Genomic DNA, 22,442 nt, shown 5'->3' on the forward strand with positions numbered 1-22,442 from the left:
GTTAATGGAAAAAAGAGACATGCATGAACATCTACTATGAGAAAGTAGTTATAAATAGAACAAGCCAACAACATCTAGCATTAGGCTTTTATTCTGTGTATGCCATTTTCGGCAAAGGAAACTAATCACAAAACAATTGTATTTCAGACAACATTTGCAGCATACTGAAATCATCACCTGTGAGAGGACATGAGATTCCAGTACATATCTCACTAAAAATGCATGTCCCAGCTACAGCTTTTGTTTCTAATATCTAAATATTCATAACAGAAAATGCCCTGTTTTGCAGGATTAGATGATTATGACATTAGTCGATGCTGTGTACATCTACATGCCAAAATAATTAAGTATTATGCAGTGGAATCCCTCCTACATGATTCAGCAAAATTCTGTTTCCAGTTGCAGGATTGTTGCTTAGCCAAGTAGTAGACATTCCATGTACCCTTACTTTAAACCTTTTATCAGATACTTCAGGAGAACAAGACTTCAAATCAGTTCAAGCATAAAGTGTATTTGGACTCTATTTTCCTGTTAATTGTTTTAGTCTTTTCTCATGTTTTACAAAGTGATTGTTTTATAGCTAGACACAGGAAATTTCTTATTTAACAATTTTAAGTACCAGTGCTTTGGAGAAATATAAGAAAGCTAAAAAAAGTTCTATTTAAAAGTTACTGCTAAATTAATAAATATTTGGCATCTGGTCTCAAATTGTTTGTATATTCAGCAGTTTGAAAATGAACCAAGGTCAACGTCCTAAAGCTGATTAGAACATGAAGTTAAAATGATATGCTATGATATTGTTAAAAAGTACCATCAAAGTGCTTATATAAGGAAAACAACATTCACTGTATACCCACTATAAATAAAACTATAAATTATTAATAGCAAAGCCATTTTGTTGAAATTACTCAACAGTTCCTAAATACAGTACTGCTTAATTTTTTTGGGGTAGCCTTTTTTTAAGCCCAAAGGAATCTAGACTGTGTAAAATCTGCCCTGAACTCATGGAAGTATGGAGGAACCAATCTCATCTAACTTCTGTCATTGAAGAATCAGTAGGAACCTGCTGAATCTCCCAAAACCGCATGCACTGAAAGAAAGATCTTTAAGGCATGGTGATCTGCACATAAAATAAAAAGATCATAAAATAATAAAACAGGCAGCCAAAAATTATTGGCCATAGCAAGAGAACACAGAAAGATGCTCTAGCAATCTGACCTCTTTTGAACCCCAAGATTAATGCTGAAACTGAGAGTTCACGATATACCTTTACATGACCCTTCAATAGACGATAAGGTGGGGTTTAGATTTCATTTTTACACCATTTTTCATTTTGCTGTTTCACTGTTTACAGACTATTTCTTCATGTCTCTCTTCCTTCTTCACTTCTCCCCTTCTACTCCTCTCTGCTGAGACTGTACTGGGAGTACTACACCCAGCTCTGGAGTCCTCAGTACAGGAAAGACATAGACCTGTTGGAACAGGTCCAGAGTAGAGCCGCAAAAATGATCAGAGGGACTGAACACCTCTCCTGTGAGGAAAGGCTAAGAGAGTCGGGGTAGTTCAGCCTGGGAAAAAGAAGGCTCTGGGGATACCTAATTGCAGCTTTTCAGTACTTAGAGGGGGGCTGATAAGAAAGATGCAGACAAACTTTTTAGCAGGGCCTATAATGACTGGAAAAGGGGTAATGGCTTTAAACTACAAAATAATAGATTTAGACTAGATATAAGGGAGAAATATTTCTTTTTGAGAGTGGTGAAACAATAGAACAGGTTGCATAGAGAGATGATGGATGCCCCATCCCTGGAAACATTCAAGATCGGGATGGACAAGGCTCTGAGCAGCCTGATCTAGTTGAAGATGTCCCTGCTCATTGCAGAGGGTTGGACTAGATGGCTTTTCACAATCCCTTCCAGCCCAAATCATTCTAGGATTCTATGATATGCAAGTTAGCCCCATAGGAAGCACCAGGCTGGGGCACACATCTGGCAGAGTGAAAAATGTTAAATATTTCTCTCTTATAAATCATTTCACACTATCAAATTTACTGTTGTTGTTTCACTTAGTTACTGAGATACTTCAGGCTCTCACTATCTAAAAAAAAAATCCAACAACCACATGTCACAACGCAGAAAGGGTTTAGATTTTGGACAAAAAAATTAAATTTCTGTGTAAAAAGTGAAATTTCTGTTGAGGAAATGAATATGCTCTGTATAGATTTCTTGTCAGGAAATACCTCAAGGCTATTGACAAACACAGTTCAGTTACCTACATAAGATCGAACATCACAAATTTTTAAATCATAATTTTGGGAATGAGTGCCTAAAAGAAACAACTTTTGGTCTGCATTAGCTGACCTGACTTAACTCTAAATCCAATAAATGATAGAAATGGTAATAATGCAGAAGTTAAAGAGAATACAACTGATTTTGAACCACAAACTGCCCAAAATGGGACACAAATCCTCCTGAGTTCCCAAGGAGAATTAGATACTTCAGAGCAGAATTCCAAAATACTGAAAAAAAACACCCAGACCTTGCAAGAAATTGTTAAGCATGGCAGTTCTTGAACTCCTTCATTCTCTGCTGCACTCAAGCACTCCAACAGGATCCAGAGTTCAAATCTCCAGCCTTCAGAACAGATGCCTATAACATTTTTTTTCTCCCCCAACAAACTGAGCACAGCTCAGTCTTCCTGCTAAAGAAAGGCTAGAGAATAAAAACAGGAAGGCTGTATTGTACATGATAGCCATGTAGCTTGAGCAATGACCCAAGACACCGGAAAACACAAGACTCTAGGCCTTTTTTAGTGGAGTGTTTGAAACATCATGAACTTGGATTTATTTGTGAGTTAAAACCTCATTAAATAAATACACAGTACTTAATAGTAGCAATAGTAATAATAGTACAAACCTGGATTTCTATGTGACGAGGGTTATCAATGAACTTCTCTATCAGTAAGCGATCATCACCAAAACTTGAAGCAGCTTCTTGAGATGAAAACCTAAAACCTTCCCTTAAATAATGAAAACAAAAATAATAATCACCTGTATTTTAAAAGTTAAGTCCTGAAGCATACAAGAAAGAACACTTACTCATTTCAGTAAACAGTCAATCTTCACTAATCAACACACATATCCAAAAACCAAGTTATAACATTTGCATTTGATTCTGTAATGGGTATCCCTTTTTTCATGCTTTTCTTACAAAGACCAAAAAAAAAAAAAAAAAAAACCCTCAAACCAAACCATTCTCAAAGCACAAAAAATTTCAGTGTGTTTAAAGAGCCTGAATATTTACAACAATTTTTATTCATTTTCTTTGTTGGCATTTTCTTCTGCAAAAGTAATAAAGTAATAGAATTTTAAGACCCAGTAATCACAAAGTACTTGTTATACAGAAGTAAAGGTGAAGCTCACCATTACCTACAGCACACAGCCCTCAATACTCAAGAACAGCAGAGGTTGGTTAGTTGTGCATTAAAGAACTGCAAATGTAATATAGAAAATTCCACCACTGAACACAACCTAAAGGTGCAGTACTTGACTTCACAGAACACACCAGCTGTATTAGCAGATTTTCCCTGCCTTAAAGTATAAGTGAGTGTTATATGCAGCATTCTGTATGCTTCCCTCTGTTTCTTCTTTTACATACACAGTTAAACAAAATAAAGATACTTTATTTATTAACTTTTTTTTCTCTAAATAGCAGAAAGAATACTCCTTGGCTCAAAACCTCTGACAACTCCACGAACAGCTTTCTCAGGGTGAGATAGAGCATAATGCAGAGACCCAAAGGCTTCACTGACATTTTCTACAGGCTCTGTAAGCGGTATATTAGTCCCATTCATGTTGATACATATGAAAAGCTTGGTCAAATGTCTGTGTGACTGACTACTGAAACACAGCATCCCCGACATTTGTGCCCAGAATAAGAACTACAGCACAACTGAGTTGAAGTTTTCATGCTTTCCACCTCTTGGATGTAGTTAACCCAGACCATAGACTCACAAGATAGGTAAATTTACAGTAGAGAAAAGTGTGTATTTAGAAGTGTATCTTCACCTTCTTTCAACATTATGGGATAATACATGTTGTAATTTTGAGACATTATACTTAATGTACAACTTTCCTAAGTTCATATTTAACTTCAATATATTTAATTACCTAGTTAAGAGAAAAAAGGGACATCAAAATTAGCAATTCTGTGCACTACCTGATCTGTCAAAAAAAAAAAGTGCTGTAACAAACAGCCATACACAGTGTTTCTTATTGAAACAGATTTACAGCTATTTTAACTCCTACATCAAAGGCTCTGGTTTGCTTTGTAAACATTTTTGTGTCACAGTTTTATGCACAATTATTCACAACTGACTTTTTCTTTCACCGAAGGATGTGTGCTATTGCACTTTAGAAATCTAAACTGCAATACTTGTTAAAAAAAGACAGGTGCCTAATCATCTCATCCATACATCTGTAAACCTTTTTAAATTAGGAATGACTATCTCAGATATTCTGAACTTGTTTTATCTTACAAATCTGTGCGGTTGAAATTGTCCAATGATAAAAATTACTTCTAACTGGCTGTGAGGAAAAAAATTGCTGGCAAGAATGAAAAAGCAGAGCAGGCTTTTTAGGGAGGCTCTGTAATCTCAATGCAAGACCCAATCAGGCAAAGTTCTAAGCAACCACCTTTAAACTGAGTGTTGATGTTATTCAGAGGATGAAGCCGGACGGACGAGATGCTGTCTCGAGATCCCTTCAAACATGCACAACTATAAAGAGGAAAAACAGGATCTCTCTAAGGTTCCCCTCTATCCCTACAGTATATTTACTCACGCTGAAGTTTAAGTTGTACAAAAGCATTACTGATGTTGCCACAAGCCTTCCTGTGGTTGTCTGAAGTGAAACAGCCATGCCAACTTTCTGCCTCCAGCTCTGAGATCAGCAGTGCTGCTTTAATTAAAACAATTTTCTTTCAAGGCAGTCAGACATTAACAAAAGACTGTACTCATTATGTAGAATTTCAGTTTTCAGTATCAGGAAATAGTAAAGTAAAATGTTTTTTCTTGTCAAGGCCAGCATTAGAAGGGCCATCTAGTTAAAAAGTAGATGTTTGATAATCATTAGTATAGTAGAAGCCCTCTAAAGCCCTAACAAGTAGCCAATAGATACTCAAATGTTGTTGATTTTACACACAAAAACCAATATCCATTGCTTCAAGCTTAACTCCAAATTTAAAAAAAAATCCTAAAATTATCTAGTCACAGCATTTATGTATGTTTACATATGTAGATGGCATGTGAATATGTGGGTTTTTTAAAAAATATGCGTTTAGGAAACACTGTTCTTCACTCATCCAATGAGATTCCTTCCCCTCGCTTGAATAGCACATACCTGTGCAGGACAGACCAAAGATGTCAAGCCCATACACTCCCATTTTTGCACAGTAGTTTGAAAGGCCAAGTGCAATGCTTCGGTAAAATAATAAAACTCAGTGCACAGGCTTGTCATAGGTAATGCTATTGAGTTTTTTATTGTCCTCTTATACTGCACACTTCATATTTCCTTTGCTTTCGGAGGTGGAGGACTCAGAATGATTTGCTACTTATTATTCCATATTAACTTCTTCAAGTCCCACTGCTCACTCCTTCAGAGCCATTGGAAGATTACAGCATCAGGGGAAAAAAAGTAATTTCAATCAATGCTTCTAAAGACAGGCAGGAAACTGCAGAAAATTACTATTTCAGACTACAAAAACACATTTACTAGTAGTAGTCCCCACATGTCCTGCTGCACCATTCCAGTGAAGAGCAACAACTGTGGAACAGCAGAAATAAACACAGCATGGCACCACAAGACCACAGAAAAGAAATTATAAGGGGTTCTTGGAATCTGAGAACAGATGTTTGATTTATGTTCATAAAATTGGCCTTAGCACCAAGAAAGAATTTCAGAAACAGGACAATTTACATTTTCCTGTTACTATAGGTTAAAAGACAAAATCTTTCATCTCTCTAAATATCTGTTGCTGGAAGCTGCCTTGGTAAAAATTTTCAAAACAGATACCCCACTAAGCATGCAAGACTTCAATATCTAGGAAAAGTTACAGAAGATGCGACAATAGGGGGAAATCACTAACACAAAACTCCAAATTTTTCAAAGGTAAATCTTAAAAAATAATTTAGTACAAATTCCCAGCTTGGAGGTTATCATGTCTGCAGCTGAAGCTACTAGCTAAAGAAACTAATTTCTACATACACATTCAGAGTTTAAAACATGGGCCAATAGCTCCTGTACAATGACCTCCGATACTGAACCTACAAGCCAGTAAGTGCCTTTACATGCAAAGATCCATCATAACCTCTGCCAGAAAGTTTCAATCTGTTCTTTGGAAATGATAAGAGTCCTGAATTTAATTCCTTTTCAGAGGTGCCAGCACAGTCCTCTTAGCACCTTTTAGATTTAACATTACAGTATAAGGACAAGGCTTGCATAACTAACCACAGTTACCAACCATAACTCCAAATAATGAGGACCTGAATGATACTTCAGAATTGAACTGGGCTCGATGATCCTTGTCCTTCCCATCCAATTCAGGATATTCTATCATTCAAAAGCTTTCCATAAACAAGGCAAGCAGCTCAAATTATCATTAAATAGGACTGAGTCAAAGTAATATCACTAAATTAATTTATTGATATGCAAATGTACATAAAAGAATATCCCTAGCTAGCTTCTACTGGTACCAATCAGCTCTACCAGGTGACTTTCTAAACCATAACCACAGCCTTTCTCCAAGTTAAGTCAGCAATTATGATTTTAGATCCACTTTTCATTTAAAACAGTTACTTTAATCAAGCTCCTTTGCTCCTTTCTGAGCTAAACAAGAAATGAATGCCTTCCTTTCAAGTCCAACAGATGCAACTGCTGCCTGAACAAGATCAAGGCAGTAATTTTGGATTCTAAAGCAGTAGCAACAAAGTATCCTTTTAAGAAAGAAGGTTATTCTAGACCTTCATTCTAATGCACAAAACATTATTTTCCTATTTGGATTTGAATACAAATGGACTAGAGAGAGCAAGGTACAAATAAACCCACCATGTTTTCTTTAAATCTAAAATTTAACTGCTAGACATTCACTGTTCTTTCATCCAGCTTTTAGGTTTTGACAAACAAAAATTTAATAGGGGACAGAAAAACGACAAGGAAGTCATGCAGGTGACTAAATTAAACTAATGAAAATTTCAGTTGTACTTTGAGTTGACTCCAGCAATTGTGCTGCTCTCTCTGTGCAGAAAGGAAAACATTCATGTTATTTTGGATCAAATAGGCTTTTCATTACAAGTCTTTGAAAAATCAGAAAATACATTTTTCTGTAAGATCAGCAGCACATGGAGTTGAAATCAGGCTCCTCGCTGCCAGAATATCAGCAGAGAATGGACTGTAAAATTCTGAGTCAACAACAAAGCATCATGAAATGTTCAGGATTCTGACAACCAGTAAGACATAAAAACATCTGTGTGTTGAAACACATGTTGTTTGAAAACAGACAAAAGTACAATAGTTTGCTGATACAAATACTTTAAACACAGAAGGATGCAATTATTAGCGCACATTCTGGTAACACCGTATGTGTTTCCACGTATGAATCATCAGTCTCATCAACTTTAACAGAACTAATGGCATGCATTAATGTTTGTGAATCAGGGCCAATAAATATTCTACCTAATACAGAGAATTAGTAAATCAGCATTCTGAAAGGCATACAGCAAAATGTTATTTACACTCTAAATTTACAGTCTAACATTGGACTAACAGCAGACATAAGTGTTGGTTTTTTACTTAAATTAATGGATGATGTTTTGTAAGGTTTGTGCAAGAAATAATTAGAAATAGGCACACGCAAATTTCCAAAGTATATTGCTCACTCTACTAAAAGGATAAAACCAAATAATATCCAATTTCTCCATCTAACATTTCATATCTGCTCAACTGTCAGCTCAAAATGGCTTAATGGGACTTCAGTAACTGCAGCATTCATCAAGGCAAGCTTTTGGACAGCATCTCACCTGGTCTCTTCATCATCCCAAGCGATTCTCATGCCTTTCCCACCACCACCTGCTGAGGCCTTGATCATGACAGGGTAGCCTAACAGCAGGGAACAATTAGACAGAAGTTCAAACTTTGTTCAGTTGGCCAGAGGAACATGACAACTGACCACATGTCCAATAAAGCCAGTAGACAATAACTTCGTTTATTAAAACACTTTGTTTGCAGGGAGAACAGAGGAGAATTTTTTCTTTTCAAAACTTAGCTGTCAGTGCAGTAATTTCTACAGCCAAGAAAGGCTGTCTTCTCCAATTCATTTATACTAAAAAAAACACTGAATGAATTATTCCCAAATAATGAAGTGATTTATGAATAAGGCATTTGACCTTTTCAGCTCACATTTCTTTAGGAACAAAATTTTTTTCCTTTGTTGCTGCTTAAATAATTTTTTTTTAATTAATAGCAAAAATGAGTAGATAATAAATTAAGTCTAAAGACTGAGTAAACAAATATGTATCTTATCAACACTTCTAGTGAGTGCAGTACATTATAAGTAACAGAGCAGCTCAAGACCTGTGCTTCTTAGACATTATGTAATAGTATCAGAAAAGAGATTGCTTTTTTTTTTTACAATAAAAAAAGTATCCTCCCCGAACTGACAAGTAGTAAAAAACAAGCAGTATAAATCTGACAGCATTGTACATAACCGGCAATATCTTACCTGTAGAACAAGATACTATAATACAGATATAAGGCAGGACCTTCACTTTTTGAAAGTTAGAAAATTACAGTAACAAAGTACACCGTTTAAATGAAGATTTAGTAATGATTGTTTCTCTTTTAATTCAATCTTTTCATTCAAAGCAACTTCCTGCAACAATTTCTTCATACCAGAGAACTTCACCTTTCTCTACACGAACATGCAGAAAACTAAAAATTGAGGATCTGGTTAAAATGCTTTTGACATTTCTAGGATACCAGAAAATTCTTCATGCCTTTGGTCTCCAGTATGTTTAATGAAAATCACAACATTAAGGCAAATATCAGACCAGTTGATATTGTCTGGCAAGCAGAGTCTATCAGTCCTTGAGAATTGAAGAAACATTCTATAAAAGGCTTTGATCTGGGGACAGAAAGAGACATTTGAATATGGTTCCTAGAAGTGGTCCAGTCTACTGTCATATGTGTTACTGGTATTTACAGTTTCTTTCTGGAATGTAGATCTACCCTTGCTCTGTCAAGTGGCAGCAATACAATATGCCCACCTCCCCTTCATAGTGATCTAACTGAAAGGACGTTCAGGAGAAGATAATTAAAACCAGCAAGATCTAGAAAACCTTTTTTTTAATTAAAAATTCTGAAATAGATACCGAAAAAAAGGCATGAGACAAGCATAAGAAACAGTAGTGTTGATTGGAAGGCAGGAAAGGAGCAACAATACAAGAGAACTTTAAATTAACAAAGAAAAAAAAAATCAATAAAATAGTTTCCAACTTAACACATTATTAGACTGTGAAACCCCAGGCTGTAAAGCATTCACATGGCTGAAAGCTGTAGAGAGGTAATAGTTAAGCATATGTAGAGCACAAACCAAGCTCCTATAGGCATGCGTTACCAAAAGGCTATAAATCTTCATGCCTTGGAGTCTAAAGTAGTCTCTGGTTACAACGTATGAGGTTAAGACCAAACAGAGCCATGCAAATAACCTTTCTAGAGTCTCTCTTAGATTTTCTTATGAAATACCTGATACTACCCATAGAGGGGTACAGGATAAGTCAAGTAACAATGAGTTTGATCCAGGCCTCTACAATCTCAGAGGTTAAAGGCAAAATAACTCTAGATTACGTGCAGCAACAGTGAAGTTCAGCCAGTTTTCATGAAATTCAGTATATGCAATATCTACACAGGAGCATTTTATTGATGCTGTAGCTGCATTTCCAGATCCCTGGCAGCTACCAGGCTCCTACACAAGCCACTGGATATCTTGAAATAAAGGAAAAAGCACATCTTGTATAACTTTTATGCAAGAAATGAGATTTTACTGGATAACACTAGCAAATCTCTAGCAATACTATCCCCCATCTGGAGACCCTGTCCAACCCAAATAGCTGAAAGACTGAAATTTTGAAACAAACATTGTTTTCAACCTTATTATGGCAATTTCCATCACCTAATCTATCTTATTCAGTGTTACCTATACTTGAAAAAATCATCATCAATTGTGCTACCAATTTCAGTCTAACAATATCAGTCTCTTGAATGGTTTGCTGATTTTAATTCTGTAAGCAGAGTCTAGTCCTAATTTACTGTTCTTTAGTTTCAAAAGCAAAACAGGTGTGCTGAAAGTGAGCCTCGGTGAGTCTTTATATGCTCCAAAATGTAATTCATATATGACAATTCACATGATTAAATTATCAGAGAGTATACATGGGCTACTAGTATCATTCATCAAGTACGGGACCACTTTGCTTCCCCTCCCTCCCACCTTTTATGTACAGCGATTATACGTCAACCACGCTTGTAGGCAAGGCAGTTAAAGACTCCCAAGAGCCACTATATAATTAAAATAAAGTTGGGGTTTTTTTAAAGTAAGGCCTGTTTTGAAAAAATGCATGCAGCTTCTCATGTTGAGAAGTAAAAATTGCAACAGACTTCTACATGTTAGCACGTAAATTAGCCAGTCCCCTGAAAATAAGGGTACTGGAGCTTTTGCTCAAATATGAGGTTACACACTCCTTGCTCTTGGTGGCACTGAACTAAACTTTAGAGCAGCTCTTTAGCCAATAGCAAACACTGAAAGAAAGGTTTTGTAAAATTTAAGTTTTGCACGCATATTGGGTATAGGATACTGGGATCAGAATGCATTACTCAACGCTCCCCACTTTTGTACTACTCAGCAGCAATCAAAATTGCTTAAGTATGTTCACGTGGATTGGTTGGATTAGTTGTGGGAAGGGAGAGGCATGCAAACAATTTCTAACACCATTTATAAGTACCCACAACAACAGCAATGAAAAGACTCACAAAGCAGACAAATTTTTGAGTAGGTATTAGGTTTTCAATTCTTCCCTCAAATTAGATGCCAATTTATGTGAAATTAAAACTGCATATGAGATTAAAACCTACTCTTGTTTTACATTCTCGTGATGCCTCTTAAAGATGGGTCTAAAGATCTTAGGAGGCAAGAAGCTAAAAAGCTGTCAAACTTGAAGATCACCGCACCTACTTTTGCTGCTAAATAGGTACTATTAAGTTAGGACTGCTTGTTTCCAGGACAGTTACTATTCTGAGAATCTGAATGATAAAAGGAGTAAACAAACTTCTGATGTCCCACAGCTGTTAGCTCCCAGAACTTTGCCACCGTGGCTTTTAGATGTCATTTAACCATTTTTATAAAGCTGCAGATAGTAGACCACAGCACACATTGTGCAATACCAGTTTGAACAATATTGCATGTGGTGATATCAGATTCTTTTCAATATCCATTATTAAAAGCTAGCACTAACTAAACCCATGTCAAATGAAACACGACAAAAAACCATCTTTTTCACCTCTTCAGTTTTGTACAGACTTTCATTTAGTTTTAACTGACTGCACTTCATAGCTGTTCAATCCTTTAAAATAGAGGAGTCAAACTTTCTGGAGTTTCATCAATGCTTCAGAATCAAGAAGCCAACAGTTCTTAATGTACAACTCTACACACAGACCTAAAAGCAGCATGGGAAAAGGGCCAATGTAATTAAGCACTACAGAAAGGATCACAAGAGCAAAATAGCCCACACCAACAGAGAAGAGAGACTCTAGAAAGGAGCCAATACAGCAATTTGTGCCTGAACTTCTTCCAATTTCCGATTAGCTTAGTATCTGTGTCACATTCTCTCCTGACAACTCAGGAAAATCTCTCAAATCAGGGGCAAAAAGACGGTTTCCTTCCCACACCTAGAAAATGTGTATCCATAGATAATAGTCACTGAAACAGGTAAAGGCTGTGTTTCTCAACCCTGAGGTGCCATGCTCCACTACTACAGGATCTTGGGCCAGAACACAGCAGAGAGAAGCAGGAAAAAAACACAGGCAGCAAGAGAGCATCAGAGTTTTAGTGTTTTAAGCGCTGACCCATGGTTATTTTTTTAATAATTTCTTAAGCCTTCTTAGAAGACTGAAACTCTGGATTAGTGAAATCAGAAAACAATCTGAAAGTATTCCATTGCATATCAAGTGCTTTATACACAAGGACAAATACATTTTTTATATATATATATATATATATACACACAAGGCACTATAATTTCATTCAATCTTAAATCAAAATTAAAATCACTACGTTTTACTCTGGTCAGTGGTTACAATTAGACAGAAGCTTAACCCAACTCATCAACTTGTTGAAACATGAGGGGAGAAAAAGCTAGAAGGGACATTTTTCTTTCACTACATGGTATCATAGTACAAACCCTTCTCGTACCAAAACAGTTTAAGAATTTTCCATCTAAATAAAGCACCACCCAGCTGTCTGTAATTGACTTTATTATCATAGATTTAAGACTGCCTTGATAAAATGACCTCTGAAGTGCTACTGATATCAAAGACAGGAACCAGTCAACAGAACACCGAAGAACTCAGAGGAAAATTAAAAAAGAATGTATTCTAAAGGGTGTCTAGAAAGCCTTCCTTCTATACTTCTAGTATGCCTTCTGACTTATACTCATCAAAACTGTTCAAAAAATACTTGCAGGAAATCTTTAAAACACAAGAGCAGGAAAGACTATCGAAGAGAAACTGAACTGAAATAAAGTCACAAGACTATGTGACTAAACCCAATTTTATTTACCATTCTCTTCTGAATGTTCCAGTTTGATTAATAATCTCTTTCTTTTGGTAATGACAGTGATCAGTTATCACTGGATTTCACAACAAGGACAAAGCCTGACCCAAAGAAATGCTGACTTCAATTGTGTCAGCCTAAAAGTCAGCCAAGCCTAGGAGGGGTTTCAGGGCAGTTAACCAGTGCAGGGTAAAAGGCCCAACTTAAAGAGGAAAGATCTTACACTGCTTAGAAGTTATCTGTAGCGGTGTAAGTCCCGCTTTATCTGGCACATAAAGGCACAGCAATAGCTTTTGACACAGGTGAAAAGCTGTTTATCTACCTGTGATAAACCTAAACAGCTTCTCATGGTTACAGTCTCAAAGGGAAAATTAAAGGAAAATCATACATCTTACTGTATTAGATTCTTCTTCTAGAAAGCATTTAAAAACATGCGTAATTTCAAGCATGTGGTTTAGTATTTTCACTAATATCAAGCTTTAGTAAATAAAAGCCAAAACTCATTAAACACACATTACACTTAACCTTCATCAAAATTAGTCCCAGACTCATTTGCTGGTTGCTCTTTTCACCGTTCTACAAGATATTCTGAAGCTGAATAGTGACTTTATTCCAGTAAGCACAGAAGGCTGGTGCTCTGGAGCATATTCAAGCTAGCTACAGTCCACACAGTGATGAAGAATGAAGATCATAACATCACCGGTGTCAGTCTCCATATAAAGGGAAATGTACCATGCCTAGCTTCTGACTGTTATGTCCAATTGCAGATATACTTTCAGACAACCCCTTTAGTGAGGTACTCATTACTGTGTATTACAGTCATTTCACAAATCATGGCTGCACTTGTTCTGCAAAGTCCCGTTTGAAAAGCTCAAATGTGATGATTTAAGAGACAGGGCGTTAATTCCTAGATTCTTCCAGCCCTATGGGCAACAGGGAACTTAAAAACTATTAAAACATTATTTGTTCTATAGGGATTACTTATTACACATTCAATTTAGTCAACCATGTCTGCTGAGAGGCACACAAATCCCACCATAGCTAATTTAAGAACTTACCAATTTCCCTTGCAATTCTGACAGCTTCATCTGCATCCTGTAAAAGCAGGAAATGAGACCCAACGTTAATCCCATCAGCCATTGCACTATGTCCTGAGGGCAGTCATATATTGCACTACTGTCTCCTCCGATTCATTTAATGTTTGATTTTACAACCTTCTGACCCTTTTCAGCCAGAGGAATGTAAAATTAATACCATAAGTGGAATGTAAATTCTACCTCATCATTAGTGCACTGGGAAACTCAAAGCAACGAGGAATCAGCTGACAGGAAACACAACCAGGATGGCAAAATGATTTTCTGCAGTTGTAGGAATTTAATGCTAGAATTTAGAAGTTTACAATCAATAATGGACCATAAATCAGATCGTTAAAGTTTGTCCACTACCAGCTTGTTTCTGTCCTCACAGGTATTCCTTGTGTTTTCCTGATTGCTGTCAGTAGGGGGAGTTGATTCTCTATTGTTTGGGAGTAATTCAAGTTCAGGAAAAAAAAAATCTTGCAGAACTTCTTTAAAGACAAATGGGTTTTGTTTACTCAAGAAGGAACACAAGCACTTCAGTTTTGAAAGTTCTGCATTCTGAAGACAAGATAAACCTTAAATGCACCATTTTAAACTATATCTGAAAGAAGAAGATTCCCGTAATTGTTTTCATTTAAGAGTTACACATTACTAGCATACAACAACTATAAAAATCCTTTTGTTGATGCCACCTATTGCTGTAGCTGTCTCATACTACTGCAGCCTGGTACAGAAAAAAATCCTGAGAAATTCAGAGAATAAAAAACCAAAATACTTGAATTGCTTACTTTTCAATAATCAAATCGCTTCTCCTGCAGTAGTTAATTCTGTTTCTACTGATAACAGTACATTTCCATTATACAAAATCAGAAAGAAAAAGGGTTAAATTACAGTGGTACGGGTTAAGCTTGAAAATTCCATCCAAATTTGCTAATATTTATACTATCCCATGACATACATTAAAAAATTTGTATAAAAGGTATTAATGTCTGGAAACCACCAGCTGCTAACTGTGTCTGAAACTATGGGGGCTGACTTATGAACATTAAACTGAAACCTGATATTTTTAAAGCTTTCAAGGCAATCCATTTTAAAAGCACCCAGGTCAGAACTTTAAAAAAAAATACATAAGAAATGTTCATACCTGGTTCATTTATGTCCGATAATAAAACAAAATCCTCTTTAAAAGTCTTCAGTACCTAGTAACAGCCCCATGAAGAATAAGGGGGCTGGCAGGGGAAGTTGTCAGAAAATTTAATTTCCTTTCATTAGCTAGTCTGCTCCACAAATCGGTGCTTGTTAAGTTCAAAGCGGTCCTGAAAGCAACATCAGTTTTAAGTCTTTTTACTCCAGTCACATCTGTTAATGAGATTTTTCCAAATAACAATTGTTTTTAACTCAAGAGATAAATCTAGCAAAAAAAACCCCTGCCCCTCACACTGCTCCCCCCCCAAAAAATCCTCAAGAGTTTACTGTTTTATTACACCTTGCTGCTTTCCATGACCCTGCACCCTCCAAATTTTAGCTTAAAGGGATAAAATGCATGAAAAGGGTCATTTAAGAATGTTAGTGGTTTCCACACATTGAGTTTGAAGGTTCTTTGTTCCTGCCTGTGACAGTTATGCGAGAATACTTCCCCTTAATAGCCTCTCTGTCAGGAAGTGTTAAACCTGCCAAATGCAGACAATTAGAGCCTCTTGAACAAAATGCAGGAAGAGTGATGACTGATGAAGAGCCACGATTATAGTCGAGAAGGAAACTTTTACATTTCTTTTCTCTTGCAAATTCACCCATATATTTGCAAAATAGAATTAAGGGGGGGAAGCAAACAGGGTAATCTTTTTTCACTTAGTTACCTGCAAACAAGTGGCTAACTGATACACTACAGTCCACAGGAAGACAAGCTGCAAATCATTACAGGGGAACTTTTCACTGCCACTGTATTTTTATACATGCATACAACAACTTTAGGTAACAAGCAGATTGGTATCAGCAGCACTAATTGTCTTAGTTCTGGCTTGAAAAGACTTCAGTCATCTGCCAGCACAGTTATTAATTTACACTGTTTCAACATCTGTTTCTTTTACAGTTCTAACATATTAGAACCCAAACTCTAAGATAGGAGGAGGGGGAAAATATCAACGCATACTCAAATTTTCGCTTTCAAAGAGCATTTCTGAACCAGAAAACAAAAATTCGCTGTGCTTTAAAGAGGAAAACTAATAAAAAAAATTAAAAAAAAAAAAAGAAAGAAATTGACATATTGAAATCTCTGGCAAGTCTTTTGATCTTTGTCCATAAGAAAGTATGTTAACTGTATATTTAAAATATCATGAATTTCACTTGCTGATTACATAAATACAGAAGCAGTTTGAGTAAACAGAAAAAGTTAGGACTGCTATTTTTGCTTTTTGGTACATAAAACTTATGATAAATACACAATATTTGCACAAGAGGAGCAAAAACTGAATGCTATGATACTGCCTAACACACATGTCCATATGTGCAAACTATACAAAACCACACTGGTACTAAAAGCATTTTAAACTATTTTTTAAAAGCAAAAGTCCTCAATGATTTACTGCTGTTTCCTCCAAAAGCACATTAGCTACACTACCATTTCCCCAAAATAACCTGGAGACTGTAAAGAAATATATAATTTTAGCACCACCTTTTATTGTACAAATAAAAAAGTTCAAGTAATAGTAGAAGTTAATAAAAATCCTAAGAGTTATAAAATTATGTCATAGTGTTTTCACAAATAGGTGATTCCATTAAGTTAAAGAGACATTAAATACTCCTTTAGCATAAGAATTCCTAACCTCCTAATTTCATGTACATGCCTCTCTCTCAACCAGGTACCAGCAGGTGGAGACAGAAAAACAAAACTGTCTTGATGTAGGGGAATGCCGGGATAAAGCTGTTTAAGAGACTCCTAGAACTGTGAAACATTGTATTAATTATGAAGAACCACATAATAGTTTTCATGGCTGAAAGTGTTAGCCTTGCAGAACCTCCAGTTCATATCCAGCCTCTTCACAACCTCTCCAGCAAAACAGTGATCATTCAATCCTAATGCAAATACCCCAATGCAAGAATTCAGCTAAAACAGGTACCCAAAACATAACTACAGTAAATTCAGAGCCTTGCTGAAGACCTCTGATGTGTTTACTGACATCAGTGAAATTAAGTAGACACAGACATTATTCTTCTGGGTCTACATCCAGCCCTGTTCTACCAGCCATAAAACCAAACTGGCTGTATGTCATAAAACGATACAAAAATCATTCTTCCCTTGCCATTCCTTTGCCAGTTTTTCACCACAGCACATCCTTATTCTCGTTACTCGGCCTCCACTTTGTTCTTGTCACTTAACTCCCCTTCAGTTGTTTACAGTCAATACATCATCTCAGCCCTAACTTTAGTATAGCCATTGCTCACATGGATTAATGCTAATTCTTTTGATTAAAATCTTTTACCACTACCCCTCTCGATTACGTTTTAAAAAACTAATTGTAGTTACACATTTTGAAACTAATTATCTCTGAATGCTTTTGTTGGCTCTCTAGCAAACAGCACAAGACTCTGGTTCCTTACATGTGCAGACTGGATAACCCTTGCCCCAGCCAACTGAGAAACTGAACCAGGGATGAGAAGAAAATTACTCTTTGTGAAACTGCCCTCTCCACTCTCATTCCACAGTTTCATATTAGCTAGAGCATTTGCCAGTACAAGAATAGGTAGTTGTGTCTGTTAGGCCAAGCATCCTCCTTGTCGGCGTTTTCAGCAACAAACAGGACCAGGAGCCTGGACAGGCGTTCTAGGAGCCTTTTTATTATTTTATTCCATTATCAGTCTCACATACAGAGTTGAGACAGAGATGGTACAAAGTTCACGCCATCACAGGCATCCAGAGACTTCCTGGTTACAGAGCATTCCTAAAAGCTTCTTAGCCAATTAGCATGCTTCTAAAATTTACAGACAACTGTTTTAACTGATCCTCAACAGCACAGTACATCTGTGGTATACAATACTTGCTTGTTATCCCTTTATATAACAATGCACAATATTCCATTATTAAGCTTAAACCTATCTTGCTAAGCATATTTTTTGCACCTTCAAAACCTATTTCAGCCAAATCTAGAAACCATTGTTTTAATGTCCTTGCTTGCTGTATAATTGTATCCTCTTCTATCTTCAAGTTTTCGCAGCCAGAGCTGATTCCTAAATTATTTTTGCTTTATTTCTGAAACCTGCTTTCTTCTCTCACCTAAGAGCTTTTCCACCTTTTATGTTTACCCACACTTCAATCCTTCCAGCTTTAAGTATACTGTTGAAGGGCTTCTTTCTTTTAAATTTCTAATTTAATTTCTACTCAGAATATTTCTGCATGCAACTTCTCCAAGGTGTTATTACAAAACCTGAGCAACTACAGTGTCTCCTATGTGTAAATGCTAAGCAACATAAACAAGATAGGAAAAATATCCTTTATTCATTAAGGACCTAAGTATCTGCAGCACTTTTTAACAAGGATACAGACAACTCTTCTACTAACAAAGATTTTCAGTGCAGTCCTGAGTTGAATAATGAAGCACTAGAAGTTGTTACTCTGTTTGCTTTAACTATTCATCCAGAAAGAATACATGCAACAGATCTGTCTTAATTTCTAGCATTGTCAGAGGCATGAATGCACTTTTCTTCCAGGTTTACTAGACTCCACTTTAAAGTTGAAGCCACCTCTAATCACCTTAAGCATCAAGCAGACACTTAGCTCCTTGCCAAGACCTTTAAAATTTTTATTTCTCAAGAAAAAGAGCCCTCAAAGATTTTGAAAGCTTCATAACTGTGACTAAAATAGGTCTCCCACAGAATGGCAGAAATCCTAAAGAGTCTCTAGTTCTTTGTTGCTATTCTGATTAGAGCTGGTATCATACTTTGCCCTTCCTATCTTAGTCTGAATTTGCAAAATAGTATATCAAGCTCTAACCAAATATCAGGCATCCTGTATGACCTAATTATTTGGGTATTCATTTGAGCAAAAGACATTGTCACAGGAAGGAAATCAGAGAACAAACACAGGCACATATTAAGATCCATAGCAAGTATGACATTATCAATTATCAGCAGCTTTATTTCCTATAATTGGTAATCAAAGCACTGGTTAGCCTAAAATTTGCAACTCCACTTTTTGATGGAGACTACAATGCTGGCAATGTCTGCGGAATTCCCTTTTTCTGATTTGGAAGGCACACTGCAGGCTTGGGTTTGGGGTTGTTTTTTTTTTTTTTTTGTACTCTTTTTCATCAACACACTTCAGACAATCAGAACTGGTGCAGGGCTGGGGTACGTGAAATTGATATAATATGGACACTTAGGGATTAAGCAACTACCACATAGTTCCTTTCAATAGCAAAGGACTGGAGTTGTCAACTCAGTCCTTCGTTACAGTTAATTTGGTTTTAAGGGTATTGTTGCATATAGCCCACTGCCAAACACATCACTTTAGTTTCCTTTTTGTGTCAGGAACATCAGACAATTGTCAAAAACAGTGTAATTGAAGGTCAACAAAACAAGTGCATACAAGAACTAGTAGCTCAGCTGTACTGGTTATGGGTCTATCTGTTCATTAACCATTATCCTACTTTGTCAGGTTTGTTTCTTTTTATTAGCAGAATAACAGACCCTTACATAAGTTTTAACTTGATACAATGACAAAACCAGCATTTTGAGTATTTAATGCTGCATTAGAGAACGTTTTGTGGTGTTCAAATGATTAATTCAAAGTTATCTCCTAGCTAGATACTTTTCTGGAAGTTACTTTCAGGATTTCTAGAACAATAAACAGGATTTCAGAACAGAGAATGTTATGCACAACAGCTTGGCTGCTGTTAAGTCTTATGAGTGCTAAAGGACCACATACACAAGGGATTGCTAAAACATGCAACAAAAATCTGAAATTTGCCAATTTGCCACTCCCAGACTTCAGCATGGCCACAAATGCTGCCAAACACTCACATGGAGCCCTCCAGAAAAGAAAGAAGTCTTTGCCCTTTTACATGTTGCAGCAATATCCTGCTACCAGTCATTACATAGACCATGCACTTCCATCACAAGTACTGAAAAATTCCCTTGGGCATTTTGACCTCAGCTATTTTGTGATTTTATCATTCTCTCTCACTAGTCAAGTTCTCCAGGCAGCCTCATTGGACCAGGTAATTTTATGGAGGCTTAGCCCGTTGGTACTCTATTTACCTTTTGCTTTTAGTCGGGTTTTGGGAGGGAGTTTAAAATCCAACTTAGCTACTACATGCTTTTTCAAGCAACTTAAAGTTCTACTCAAACTTCATTTGAAAAAAATCTGATTTGACATCTCAAGCACAAAAAATGTCAACCCAGGAGGTCAATACTTTATAATGCACCAAGTTTTAGTTGTATACAATGAAGGTTTCAAAAGACAAAAGCTTATTTAACGACATTAACATAGAAAATATATTAAGACACACAGGAAAGCTTGCAAGAGCCCAACACAATTGCTATAGCACAAAATAAACAAAAACGAAGATACACTTTATTTAACCTTACAAACTATAAAGGAACAACAAAAATTTTTTTACTAAACTGTTGAAAGACATTCCTTCTACAATCACATGAAGAATATTAGCTGTAGATTCTGATAAAGAGCCACCAACTTCCCCCCATTCCATCCTCACCCTGAATTTTGCAACACATGGAAATGTGCATGAGAACAGACCATAAAATGGAAACTTCACACAGTTTAACAAACTTCACTTAACTCAGAGCTGTCAAGATCTTGGCCAACAAGACCTGAGAAATGCAAAGATGTGCAAATAAGTCAAATCCACACCTGACATTTAACACATCTACCTGCCTTCATGTTAAATTTAAAGCAAAGTATTTTTAGAGACGCCATTGAAGAACTCCTAATACATCATTTATTATCAAGGACTTTCTCTCTTCTCCAAAGCTCTCTTGTTAGTAAAAATCTGTACTCCATTTTTAATTACATTTTACTGAAAAAGAAGATGAAATTATAATTAGATTCTGCATCAGACTGTCAATGGGTGTACTTTGATTTAGACACTGTTCCTACAGTGGGCAGACAGTAATTAAATGATTTCTCACCTTGACTACTCCATCAAAGCCAGGGATCGTGTTGACCTTTGCATTCTTGGCTAACAGTTTGCTTTCAATCTTGTCTCCCATAGCTTGAATAGCATGTGTGTCAGGTCCAATGAAGGTGACACCTTCTGATGCCTGCAAAGACAATGAAGAAAAAACTTTAGGAGACAAAAAAAAAAATCAGCTTTTCTATACACAGATATTAACTTTTTTCTCTTTTTGAGCTGACTAATGCAAAAAGACTTATAAGACAGTGATCTCTTTACGTAACAGAGCAATATATAAATATTTCACACAGTTCATTAAAAATGCGTATGACCTTGTGAAACTATGTATACACACAGACTCAAAGCCTTATAATTAGCATTTGTATAAAGCAAAAGCTAGCCAGAGAAAAATAGCTGCAAGTGGAAGTACTCCAGCCTGAAAGTTAGAAATATCCCTTCAGAAAACAGAGGCTTGTTAATTCACCACTGAAATAACCAAAAGTGATTTACAAAGATGCACTTGCCAAATGATAACATAGTTTAAAATTCTATTTAGTATGCATTCCTAAAACCAAACCTCAATGAAACATCACAATGAAAATGCAGTCTTTTACTCAACATATTTAAGATCTTGAAAATAAAGCAATAAGTGAAATAACATTTCCTGATTCTTTCAGGCAATTATTTTCCAATAATAATGTGGAAAGAGGTTAATATAAAATATTTTAATACTTCGACATTAATATGTAGGTAAAACACTGAACTGCATGTTTCTTCCTCCTGTTTCTCTATGCCAACAATAGACTTCAGCGAGGTGATTCAGATAGAGGCATTTCTTTCAAACCTCTTCAGGTCAGTACTCCAGTAAGTTAAAGGCAATTCTATCAGAACTATCCACTGAAAGTTACTAATGCAATAGCAAGTACACATGTTTCAGGTAACTTTACGTTTTTTGTACTGGAGGGGGAAAGAGAGGATGAAAGAGGGGTACGGACAAAAAAAAAAAATTAAAAAAAGAAAAAGCCTTGCACATTTTTTTACATTTATTTTCTTCTCCCCAATTCTAAGACGCCTGTAAAATGCCTAAAAACAACTTGTTTCTAGCCAATGGGCAGCTTACTTAATACCAATACTAACAAAATGGCAAATAGCAATTTCTTATATCACAATTTATGTCATATTTTGTCTTTCTGACACACACTTCTGCTGCACAAACCATATAGTTACAGTCACTAATAATAAAAAGTCATTTGTTGAAGCTTTGTGTATTTATGTGATGGCAGTACATGATCCAATCCCAAAACACAGGAAAAACATGTTTAAGTTGGAAAACATCCTCCTATTTGCGATCTTCTAGGAGCCGA

At 36.2% G+C, this 22,442-nt stretch overlaps 1 protein-coding gene across 3 annotated transcripts in view; it reads right to left on the reverse strand.

Moving 5' to 3' along the window:
• The window catches only part of PCCA (propionyl-CoA carboxylase subunit alpha), a 272,415-nt gene that overhangs the window by 174,168 nt on the left and 75,805 nt on the right, over nt 1-22,442 (reverse strand). For all 3 annotated transcript variants that reach the window (XM_042042942.1, XM_042042930.1, XM_042042953.1), the window contains exons 7-10: nt 21,095-21,226; nt 13,931-13,967; nt 8,071-8,149; nt 2,913-3,015 (exon numbers count right to left, since the gene is read on the reverse strand). In XM_042042942.1, the coding sequence (XP_041898876.1) occupies nt 2,913-3,015; nt 8,071-8,149; nt 13,931-13,967; nt 21,095-21,226 (351 nt within the window). The remainder of the gene's footprint in view (nt 1-2,912; nt 3,016-8,070; nt 8,150-13,930; nt 13,968-21,094; nt 21,227-22,442) is intronic.

This window comes from Corvus kubaryi, unplaced genomic scaffold, assembly GCF_017639235.1.
Source record: "Corvus kubaryi isolate FWS band 111438036 unplaced genomic scaffold, C.kubaryi_AGA036_p1.0 133, whole genome shotgun sequence".
Lineage (NCBI taxonomy): Eukaryota > Metazoa > Chordata > Aves > Passeriformes > Corvidae > Corvus > Corvus kubaryi.